The following is a 12,236-nucleotide window of genomic DNA, read 5'->3' as shown; positions in this document are numbered from 1 at the left end:
TTTTGCCTTCATTTTAAGAAGCATTGAGAAGGAAAGGCTGTTTCTGCCAATCAGCACTGAAATTACTGCTAATAGTTCTGATACACAGCAAGACCCCGGCTGTCAAACTGACAGCAGATCCCAGCAGGTACCATCTTGGGCATGGGCTCCAAGGACTTTAAAATATTATGGGTACATCCTAGGATCTTAACTGGTTAAAGTCCACTTTAAGCCATAGGTTTTATCCCATTCCTACTAAAACCTATCGCTGTGTCCCTGATGGGGAGATTTCCCTTTTTATGGCTGCAAGATATCAAGACTGTGAATGAGGGGAAATGTCTGTATCCAGAACAAATGAATGGCTGAAGATGGGCACTGAGCTTTATGAAAGAAAGATATGTGTAGTTTGCTTGCTGCAAGGGGGTACAGCCTATTGGCCTAAGTAAAACAACAAGTAGCTTTATGTGAACAGATCCGTGTTTGCAGTCAAAACACACATGCAAGATAATGGCCCTGCAACCCAATCATGCAATCAGGTCCAGCAAGAGCCATCTGTTTCCACTCACTGTGCCTGACTTCCGGTCTCCACCCTGCAACACAAGGGTACTTCCATGTAGATAAAGTCAGCAACCAGGTGAGGATAATTAAAATGTCAACTTTATTTCGTCCACGGAATACACATGTTCCAAACAGAGCCAATGTTGGCTCTGTTTGGAACAACATGTGTACTCCTTGGATGAAATAAAGTTGACATATTTTTTTTCATCCTCACCTGGTTGTTGACTTTATCTACATGGAAGTTGTTTGCAGTCAGCTTGGTTTACTAAGAGTGAAAGTGTTCTGTCCTTGCATGGCTTACCTTTCCTAATATGTTTTCAGATGATGAAAGTGATTCTGATGCTGAAGAGGAGCAGACAACGGTGAGTTTATGTAAAAGCAGTGTAGCATAAATTAGGATGGTGTCCGCTATTATTTAAAAAAAAAAAAAAAAAAAAAACTCACTCGCATTGCTCAAGCCTTTTTCATAAGTGCTAATTCAGAAATCTATATTAATCTCTTTTTTGTTTTGGACAGAACAAATGTTATATAGTACATATTTTTTTCTTTAGTTGTGTATAGAACTTTCTTTTCGAGTACAATAGCATCTAGTGTGAAGTTAAAAATCCAAGTCCCTAAACACACACTGTAGAAGTACATGTGCCCTTAGTGCTGTTAGATGCACGCTCTATCCTCTGGGGAGAAAATAGGAATTGGGGATCTTTGGGGGATGCAAAAACCAATACTTACTGACTCTTCTTTGACTGAGAAAAGCACATCAGGGGCCATAGGTAATATTCAACCATGTTGTCTGGTAACTGCTATTTATATTCAACCATGTTGTCTGGTAACTGCTATTTCCAAGAGAAATATGTTGTTTGTCTAGATGGGACTGACTTTTTAAATCTTGTAACTGCACTTTAATATACAGTATGCTGCTATGGTCAATTAATATCGCAATTTCTGGGCATGTGCATAACTTGGGCATCTTGACAAATATTGGATAGTGAAAGCCTATAGAAGGCATACATTTACTTTAGGTTTTACTAACTAACCATGTATCGAGGATGCGTGAAAAATACCAGGTAGTTTAGGTATTTTTGTATATTGGAGCAAATCCAGGCAGCCAATACACCAGGAAAAATTACAACCTATGCTTGCCTTTTTGAAGCATTTTTTCTTATAATTTGAAAGGTCTTCTTCCTTGGCTACTATAGTGGACTGAGATTTTATTTAATTTTTTTTCTCCTCCTCCTGCAGAAGCGGAGACGTCCAACACTTGGGGTACAGATGGATGATAAGAGAAAGGAGATGCTGAAGAAACATCCTTTGTCTGTGTACCTTGTAATTAGGTGTAAAGGTAAGGAACTGTTTTCGCTGTTATAGAAGTCATTTTGATGGCATGAGGGTATGTTTGTCATAGCAAAGCATTTTGTGTTTTTTTTCCCCCTCAGATGGCAGCTCTCTGAATCTGACCTTCTTCTTCCTTATGAACCTCAGTATACTCACTGTAAAGGCAAAGGTTACGCCAGCATCTGAGTTGTCCAGTGCCATTAGTGCAGGGTAAGGGGTTATGTTTTATCAGAGAAACCAGCCTTTAATGTTGTATTTGTAGGCCACACAGCTCCTTTGCACCATTGGTAATATCCTTTTGCATATCTTACCCTCACTAGTGATTTGCTGAACCCTGACTCAGTACTCAGCTGTCTCTACTCTGGGGACAATGGCAAGAAAACCCCAAATCCAGCCAACAGATACCAGTTTGATAAAGTGGGGTGAGTTACAGCAGATGAATTTCATATAATCATAAGTAATGCCGATCTGCAACTCTCAGTATCAGCCACAACGTGTATTTATGAATGCAACTATCTAAGTTTTCCTTCATATTTCAGTATCCTGGATTTGAGTGACTATATTTCAGAGGTTGGCCACCCTTATTTATGGGTACAGACTATGGGTGGACTACATTTTCCAACAGATCATCCACAGGTAAACGGAATTATTGCCAAATGCTATTTGCAAATGAGTTGCCATTGCTTGCTAGCTAAATATTACAAACACGTGTTTTCATTTTGAGAATGCATTGTAGAACCACCCACACTCATTGACCATTTCACTGAAAATGGGTGCTTGGCAGCAGAGGTATTGTGCACCAACATCCTAGGATGGACCGATATTTCAGAGATGCTTAGGACCCCTTTCTCAAGGTGACTAAACCTCACCATGGGGGTCTTACATTATTCTGAATGTTTTCTAAGTAAAAGAACAGGAATGTTACGTTTTTGCTTTACCCTACTCCATAGTTTTAAAGTATCAGAAAGGTCTGTTCTGTTCTCTCTATGCAGCCTGCCATATTAGCAGACAATACTCTAAGTGCCAGTCACATGGAGAAGACCATTCACTTGCTGAGGTCCCGTCTACAATCTAGGCTATCTCTTCACAAGCAGTTTGCCTCTCTTGGTATGTATAAATTTAGCTACAGCATTTATCTTTCATCAAATATCGGTTATCATGTAATTCATTGCTTTATTTTATAGAGCATGGTGTCATTCCTATTTCTGGAGATTGCCAGAACCTTTTCCCTGCCAAGGTGGTGTCGCGGTTAACAAAGTGGAACATGATCACCTATGAAGATTATGTGGTAAGTGAAGAATGTCTGTCTAAATTTACCTTATGTTGAAAGGATACTATAGTTTATAGTGTTCTGGAGATAATAGAATCTTTCAACATGGCTCAGTGCAGGAAAGACTTGTATGCATTGTAAACCTTAAGAACTACTTGCTAGAAAACTTTTGGGCAATAATGAAATGTAGATTGCGGATGCAGAACATACTGATGATCTGCTTTTTGTACATTTTAAAATAGAAAACTTATCGAATAACCACATTTCTCCTGTGTAATAAATGTTACAGATAAACTCTGATTTTGGGGATTAAGGGGCCTGTCTAATATTTTCAACTGCTGATCCATTTCAAGAAGTCATATTTCTTCTACTGCCAACCTGTTTGATATTGTTCCACGCAATTCAGGGCAGTCACAAAGTTGTAAGGTATTTCTTGTGATAAAATAAAAGCTGATCACACCCCAGGGTACACTTTTTTTTTTTTTTATAGGAGTATTCATACAGCATTGAAAACTGCATCTCATACAGCCCATTTTTGCAGTATTTCACTCTAATAAAAAGTAGAATAAGCTGAAGTTATGGTGACAGGACGGTTGGGGATGTTTTCCCAGGAAATAACACACTTTCTAGATGTAATTTTCTAATGCAGACTCCATTGTGAAACATACCCGCTACCTGATTGCTGTGGATGTCCGCAGTATTCTTTCTTTCAATCATTTGGGGCCATATATTTTCATGAAATATTTGTGTGGTGTGATTAACATGATGCTGCTCAGTCTACTCTGAATTATTCTTCTCTCCATCGCAGGTGCTCCCTTACACAAAAGATGTGTTTGACGCAGGACTAGCACTAGATACTCATCTGTATTATTCTCTCATGATTGAGCGAGGGACAGGTATGAACCAGGGAGATATAGAAGTTATGTAGTTTCATTCATTGTTCAATACAAATATTGCGCTAGTTTGTTTTCTGCTTACATCTCATTGCCTGCTCTATATCATGGATCTTTAAACATATTGGACTAGGTGGGACTTTAGATGAGACCCAAGCTGGTGTTGCCCGGCGTCTCCATCCCTATAACGAGAAACAAAATGAGGTTGAAGGATTGTAAGAGGTGCATGAAAGTCAGCCAGCCCCCAGTCTGATGTACTCACCCTCCAGTCTGTCACCAACCAAATAAAACCTGTCTCTTGGTACAAAGAACAGGGGTTTAGTTGACACACATTTGCAAATGCATGTGAAAGCTGCAGAGCCACTTCACGGCACCCTGTTTAAATCTGCAGTCCTACACTCTTAATTTAGTGTCCTCACACTGGAGGCACATGGCCGCTAATGGGTGGATGGGGAACAGGTGAGAGGGAGACAGCCCAACCTCCCCCAACCCATCCCCATGCACGACTGGCTGTTGTCTCAAAAGCTCAAATAATTAGGTTATGATATAACCATGGTGCAAACTGGAAAAGACCAGCTGAAAAGCATTACACCTCCATCCCCTCATCAGACTGGGGGCTGGCTGACTTTCATGCACCTCTTACAATCCTTCAACCTCATTTTGTATATCATGGATCTGATGATCTTGCCTTGCCTTCAGCTTTATGATGCATAAATAACCTTTAGACAATAATTAACTTATCAGCCTACGTACTAGCGACTTCAACAACTTTTCCATGGTCCTCCTTTTTTTTTCATTTTTGTTGGTTAAAATATAGAGGTCATTTTTATTTTTTTTTTTTCAATTCTTGCATTCTAATTAATTTGCCAAGCCAGTCAAAGCAAGTTTAACCACTTAAGGACCAAGTCTTTTACTGACATTTGTTGTTAAAAATCAGTATTTTTTGCTAGAAAATTACTTGGAACCCCCAAACATTTTTTTTTTATATATATATATATATATATATATATATATATATATATAATTTTTTTTAGGCAAAGACTTTGGAGAATAAAATGGCGGGGGGTGCAATAATTTATGTCACACGGTATTTGTGTAGTAGTCTTTCAAACGCAAATTGTTTGGAAAAAATACACTTCACTAAATTAAAAAGTTAAACGGTAAAGTTAACCCAATTTTTTGGGATATTGTGAAAGATGATGTTACGCTGAGTAAACCTAACATGTTACAGTTTAGAATTGCGCACACTAGTGGAATGGCAACAAACTATAGTACCTAAAAATCTCCATAGGTGACACTTTTAAAAGTTTTAACGGTTACCAGTTTAAAGTTACAGAGGAAGTCTTTTGCTAGAATTATTCCTCTTGCTCTGACGATCGTGGCGATACCTCACATGTGATTTGAACACGGTTTAAATTTTTTTTACACTGTCCTTTAAAAAATAAATAATCTGGTACACTGGCAGGTACACTTTATGGAGGGTTCTGGGGATTAAAAGACCCCACCCCCTCCTCTGCATTTCATAGTATTCAAAAACTGCAAAACCTGCATTTTTGAATACTTTGGATTTTTTTTTAATTGGCGCCGTTGGCAGCCAAGTAAACCGGAAGTGACATCACTTCTGGGTTATTACATCAGCGATCCTATCAAAGCCGATTCCACTTGTTCAGGACTCTGGTCAGCCGGGTCTGGGACGGGAAGGTGGGACCGGAGATCTGGGCAGAGCGGTGGAAGGCAACGGGAGGGGCTTCCCCTCCCGTTCCTTGTGATAACGGCCAGGTGGCTGCTTAGCCTCATCGGTTGTTATCACCTGAAAGTTGACCGCCAGCTCTAAAACAACGCAGGCATCACCCCGGTTTAACCACTTGAGCAAAATGACGTACAGTTACGTCCTTTTGCAGGAAGTGGTTAAAGATAAGTGTTTAATCTGCTTACATTTTGCCTTTCCTGGTTTCCCCCTTTTTTCCATTACTAGCATGCTAATGAAATGTATAAATATCTGTTTTCATTGCATACCTTATTTTAGACCCAGTGATGTCACTGTTGTCATGGTCACTTAGCGTGCTGCTTTCCCTTTACCATTAAACATCATGCCTGCTTTTTCATTATTCTTTTTCACAAGTTTGAGAAATGTCTTTGCATCATAATTGTACTTCAGTGCTTTGAGCTGTTAAATTTTGGCGTATAGAAACGTACAGTCTACTGGAGCACAATATTTTTTACAGCCATAACTGCTGAAGCCAAAAGTCGGACATTTTTAGCTGCAGCTTATCGAGCATGTTTGTTTCTGATTTCTTCCTTTTCTTGTCTCACTTGTGTTACCAGCCAAATTGCAAGGAGTCGTAGTTCTTAATCCTGGTTATTGCTCAGTTCCACCATTGTTCAGCCTTTGTCTAAACTGGAAGGGATCACGCAGTTCCAGAAATGATGAAAACATCCGGGTAAGTAGTGACAGTGAAGTAGGCCAGCCTCAAAAGTGCGACACTGCAAACCACAGCATGTGATGGCATAAGCTACAGTACTTGTCATATTAATGTCATATAAAATGTTGATATAGGTTCATATTCATGCTGATAGGATGATAGTGTGTAGAACTCTAATGTATAATCTCTGACTAAGCCCAGATGGGTGAAATCCATGGGAAGGGGGGGGGCACCACGCTTTCATGTGTACTGTTTTGGATAAATTTGAAGTCAGTGACAACATTGGAGTGTGACCTAGTTTGAGTTTCTACGTTTGTTCATCCAGTGTGGAAACGGGCTTCTCTAGCCAGCACCTTGTGTGCCCACAGCAAGGGATGGTGTAGAGCATGGGTGTCCAACCTTTAGGCTTCTCTGGGCCACATTGAGTGTAGAAAAAACTTCTCGGGCCACATATAAAATATATACTGTACTATAGTTAAGGTATACAAGTAATAAAGCGCCGCCACGCCCTTCCCGCGTCGCCGCCCCTCCCCCTTTGCACTAATTTAACACAACTAGAGGATGATCAAATGAAATGGAATCAGTATACAGAGGGTTAATTCTTCTGAGAGATATTAAAGAAACACTCTAACCACCATGACCACTTTAATTTGAAGTGGTGATGGTGGGAGGAGTCAGAAACACTGCACATGCTGGGATATTTACAGTTCTGTGCTGGGGGATAGTTGCACCCCCATCACATATGACTTAGGCAGCCAGAAAATGTAATGTCCTTATTCATACATGTGTGAACAAGGGCATGACATGTTATGACAAAACACAACAAAAAACATTTTGCAACAATTTACACACACTAATGCACATACCTTTTCTACTTATTTTGCAGTCCCCAATGTGCTGTCTATCATAGGAGCCTGTCCAGGAGGCAGGGCTTCGTATGACGGCGGCCGCTGGATAAGCAGGAGATCCCGGATCTGCTTTTAATCCGGCAGCGCTCCTCCCCCTCCCCCTTCCCTTCAAGGCAGCCTCTGCCTACAGTTAGTTGGAAGCCGCTGTGGCTGTGCCCCCGACTCGACTTCCTTCCTCCCCAGCAAAAAAATTATAATTGTCAGAGGGCAGTGGGCCGCATTGCCTGCGGTTCCGGGCCGCAGGTTGGACGTGCCTGGTGTAGAGCTTTAGAACAGTGAGACTTGGAGACTTTAAACAGTGATTAAAATGTTATGATCTTTTCTTCCATCTCTGCAGGTTATGGAGAGTGAGATCAATGTCTTCAATAAGGAGCTAAGTGGCCCTTCTCCTGGATTTCAGCTGCTGACTAATCAGTTGCAAAGGCTATGCATGCTGCTAGATGTCTATCTGGAGACAGAATGCCATGATAACAGTGTGGAGGGACCACATGAATTTCCTCCAGAGAAGATATGTCTGCGTTTAGTCAGGTAAACTGTAAAAAGCCACTCTACGTTATCTTTACTGTTATTGCCTTTGTATTTTTGTGTTTATTATATATATATATATATATATATATATATATATATATATATATATATATATATATATATATATATATATATATATATATACATACACATATACAGTATTCCGATTCTTTGATGTCTATTATAATAATTTGCTTATTGATGCTACTAGCATTAATCATGAGACTTCATTAGGATAGCAGCCAGGCAACTGTTATTTTCAGAAGGCCCCAATATAATATTCGCAGGCTTCACATGCTCCTCCTGCAGGCTTCCTAAACATTTCTGAGCAAATGTAAATTTTGCCAGTGTTGGCTTAGGTTAATGGTAAGAGTATCTTCAACAATAATTTCTCTGGGTAATGTGTAAAAGTAGGATTTTAATTGTACATGAATTTGTGTTTTAAGTTTACTTTCTTTATTTGGAATGGATTTTTTTTTTTTTTTTTTTAGCTTTTCACTAAAATTAAAAAAAAAAAAATCCCTTTCACTTTGAATGTAATTATTTAACAGACACTGACAATTTAAGGCTAACTAGAAGTTGAAAATGTTACCAACAGGCGAACTATACGTGTTAAAAATAACAGATGAGCAGGGGCTGATGTCATGGCTCTGAGAATTCAAAGCCGTTGTCTAGCACTCCCTGATACTGAAGCCGCTGCTTTACAATCATGACAACACCAAAGTGGGAAGAAAAGTATTTACGCTTGCCATCTGGCTGGCCATGCAGCATTTGTAGGAGGCAACAATATTAACTCGACTTAGGTCCCTTACAGATGGGGCAGACTCTGCCAAGCAGATCCGCCTGCTCAGCAAGGGATCTGTCTGCTGATCCCTGCAGAGCAGGCGGATGACAGGTCTGTGTCTGCTCTGCTATACAGAGTAGACACAACCCGCTCTTCTCTATGGGGCGGTCGGATGGAAACGCACTGCCTGTCCATTTCCATCCAACTGTCATCCAATCTGCCACACGGACGGGGAACAGATCCCCATCGGTCTGTTTTTAGCCGACCAGATTGGACGCCGCTGGGTGTTAGCAGACACATCCGATCCGGATAGTCCGATCAGCGCCGCCTGAAAAACTGACAAGCGGACCTGATCATTCTGTCAGTGTGAAAGGGGCTTTATAGTAAGCCTTTAAAGTGTAAGTATAGGCTAACTCCACCTTTTGCACAACGTTACATGTTACATTCATATTTAGGGTGTAACAGACTGCAAATGTGCCCCCACCCTGTGACACAGTACAGGGTAATTCTTCTCCACAGCCACTGTCACTTTTGAAATCATTCAAAGAGATCTCTGAATGAACTACGCTGCCAGCGCATTCAGGAGCAGCAGCATTGTGGCAGAAAACACGCTTGACTTGTTTAAATGTGCATTAAGGCTGGGCACGTTTAACGCTTAAGCGTTAAATTCTAATCAAAATTAACGCCCAAGCGCTTTATGCGCCTAAATATGTCTAAACCTGTTTACAAAAACGATACGATAAGCTTGTTGTTGATGCTGATTTTCCCCTGCCAAGAGCAAGGCCTTCAGGAGAACTGGTCAAATGGCCAGTGTGCATGAGGCCCAAATAATGCAAACTAATATAAAAACCGACCGTAGGTCCTACCAGTAATGGTTTTATTAGACCTGGATATTTCATGAAAGCCTTGCCACCATAGTCCCCTAAAGATAGGGTGGACAGACCCTTTAAAGCTGAACTCTTAAGAACAGCAAATATTTTCTAATGTGCAAGAAGCATATGTATTCTTACTTGAATCTTGAAGTCTTTTGTGTGCTTCTTCCAGATCTGGGCAGTAGTCCAGTGTAAAACTTTACTTCTGTGCAATAACTTCCTTTTAAAAAAGAACAGTCACTCCTGCTTTCCCTCCTTGTGCAGGGTGACTGGTATCTGCCCCCTCTTGGTAGTTCTCTGCAGGCAACCTATATTAGCTGGGACCCTCCCACAGCTCTGCTCTCTGCAGTGGCTTTTGTGTAGCACAGCTGTGATTTCACTGCTTTTTACACAAAGTAATAACTGGATTTGCAAAAGCATTTGGTTAACACACATACTTACAGTATATCCTTTGTGGCTATTACAGTTTTAGTTGTGATATTGATTATGTTGTATGTAATTTCTGCTTATTTCAAGTGTAAATAAAATCTTTCTCCTTTACAGGGGCCCAAGCCGCACCAAGCCTTTCAAGTATAATTATCCGCAAGGATTTTTTAGCCATCGCTGAATCTTCAAATCTTCCCAAAGGCTTCCTCTATGCTTGTGCAGCATTTCCCACAAAATTTAGTGTTTTCATTATCTCCCATCTAATAGATTTGAAATAAAAATAAACATAATATTTGTATTGTTTTATTTTGTGTAGCCTGTATTTATTTCCTTCACCACCCCCCCCCCCCCCCACTAGTACTGTAGTCTTGTAGGCCCTCTAATGTTAATCATACTTGTACAGCATCTTCAAGGACAACTGTGTGAAGGAGGTCTGTCCCTTGACCCAAAAATATGTGAGTACTTAAAACCCCTGTCAGCTTTTTTTTTTTTTGCCATCCCGGTCTTATTCCAGAGATTTCCCTTAATGTCCTGTCCTATAGACCCAACAGAAATTTTGGATTTTTCATTGCCTTCAGTTCTAGGGTGCTGGATGATGTTGGTACCCAAATATGGTAATCGTCATTTCTCTTTCATCCACCGACGGACGTAGCTGCGGCTTTAAATCAGATGGATGGGTAATAAGCCCCTCCCACTAGGAGTGACCAGGTAGAGCCAAAGGCTTTGACACACCCGGGGGGGTCCCCTGGGTTATTGCCCCTGGCCTCACCATTGCATCTTCAGTTTTAGCTGCCTGGTCTTAGGAGTGGCCAAACAGCTCCCTGCTGGGACCTTTTTGTCCTAGCTCTGTTGTAAACATCCTAAAGGGAACCTTTTTTATTTTATTTTTTGTTGCTGCTGACTCCAGTTTCTGTGGAATGCCGGCTGGGTTTCGGACTGGCTATATGAGAGCCTTACGGTCTCCCAGTTTGTACCAGCGAGCACTTGCAGACCGTAGCTCCGCGCTGGGTCTCCATAGCGACTATAGTCCCACGGACGGGGACTGGCCTGTTGGTGAAACACCCCGCCGGGACGCACACACCTGGCATGCCAGCGTCGCAGCGTGCCCCTTGGCCGATAGTGCCCTCACTGCGGTGCAGAGGCAGTCTGTCAGGATGGACGCCCACCCTCAGCAGCGCGGTCTGTTAAGTACAGTCGCCCCGTTTGGTTAGCGGGCCTGGGGCGGATGTGGGCTCCTCCATAGGAGAGTAGGACCCTCGGGTACCCATACCTCCTACCACCCTCCTCCACTATGAGGGGTCACCTGGCACCTTCCCCCTCCTACCCTGACCTCCGGACTCACTGGACACTTTTAGTGGGGGGGGGGGTTCCCCTATGTAAGTCGCCTCAGGTGCTATACTTGGTAGCGGACGGTGGGGCGGAGGCCTCAGCGGGGGGTACATGGTTGCGCCTCATATCGCTACCTGGGGGGGGGGGGTTTCATCCGCTTGGATGACCCTCGCCAGGGCCCCTGGGCCTGTTACTAGGGTAGGCCTCACTAAGCCCGAGGTCACGTGCTCATCGGCGCAAAGCTGCCATTTTGCCATGTCCTGCAGCCTTAACCGGCCTCAGCAGCCATTCCTGGGTATCTCTATCACTGTAATGCCAGTGGCCATTTTGCTGGAGCCAGAGACAAAACAGCACAGGAGCTTCTTTCTCTTGTCGGCGGGGGCGTTTATTTCTACCTTCTCTTCTCCATGCTGCTGATGGACCTTGCTGTGTTCTCCATGTGGTATCTACTCTAGAGCAGTTTAATTACCCTGGCCTTCACCTTTTCATCTTCAGAGTAGCCGGAGTAGCGCTGCGTACATCTCGATCACCTCTTAAAGGCGCAGTGTATGCCGGTAGCGGTGGACTTGCTGGGCCCTGTGGTGCCTTTGTAACCTCACTTAGCCTCAGGGGCGTTAATATTTGGCGATTGCACGCGGATTGCTCCCTCTTAGGCCATTGGTTATGTCTTCAGGAGAAGCTTCTGTTTAACCCCTTGCGGAGCAGGTTCCGACGTTTCCCTGTCTGCTCTTTGCATTCTAACTGTGCAATCCTACTTTGGCCATATGTCTAACATGGATTCCCTAAGTTTGTCTGCGACCCCCGATGTATCGTTGGGGCTCGCTTCTGATCATGATGTGACTTTATTGTCTGTGATGTAAGAAATGTCCAGAAAAATGGACAAAGTTATTGCGGCAGCATTTACTAACAAACGCTCTCGGCCCTCGCCTGTCTC

The 12,236-nt window shown here is 42.3% G+C and overlaps 1 protein-coding gene across 2 annotated transcripts in view; it reads left to right on the top strand.

Annotated features, from left to right (window-relative positions):
- Positions 1–10,261, top strand: part of THOC5 (THO complex subunit 5) — a 38,487-nt gene extending 28,226 nt beyond the window's left edge. For both annotated transcript variants that reach the window (XM_082245349.1, XM_082245348.1), the window contains 11 exons: positions 859–899; positions 1,777–1,876; positions 1,971–2,079; positions 2,190–2,291; positions 2,409–2,505; positions 2,862–2,976; positions 3,054–3,157; positions 3,948–4,035; positions 6,358–6,473; positions 7,701–7,891; positions 10,091–10,261. In XM_082245349.1, coding sequence (XP_082101475.1) covers positions 859–899; positions 1,777–1,876; positions 1,971–2,079; positions 2,190–2,291; positions 2,409–2,505; positions 2,862–2,976; positions 3,054–3,157; positions 3,948–4,035; positions 6,358–6,473; positions 7,701–7,891; positions 10,091–10,154 — 1,127 coding nt within the window. In that variant the 3' untranslated portion in view covers positions 10,155–10,261. The remainder of the gene's footprint in view (positions 1–858; positions 900–1,776; positions 1,877–1,970; positions 2,080–2,189; positions 2,292–2,408; positions 2,506–2,861; positions 2,977–3,053; positions 3,158–3,947; positions 4,036–6,357; positions 6,474–7,700; positions 7,892–10,090) is intronic.
- Positions 10,262–12,236: the final 1,975 nt, after the last annotated feature.

The sequence above is a fragment of the Pelophylax lessonae genome, assembly GCF_965119305.1.
Source record: "Pelophylax lessonae genome assembly, chromosome: 1".
Taxonomy (NCBI): Eukaryota; Metazoa; Chordata; class Amphibia; order Anura; family Ranidae; genus Pelophylax; species Pelophylax lessonae.
This window is presented reverse-complemented; position numbering and strand designations above follow the sequence as displayed.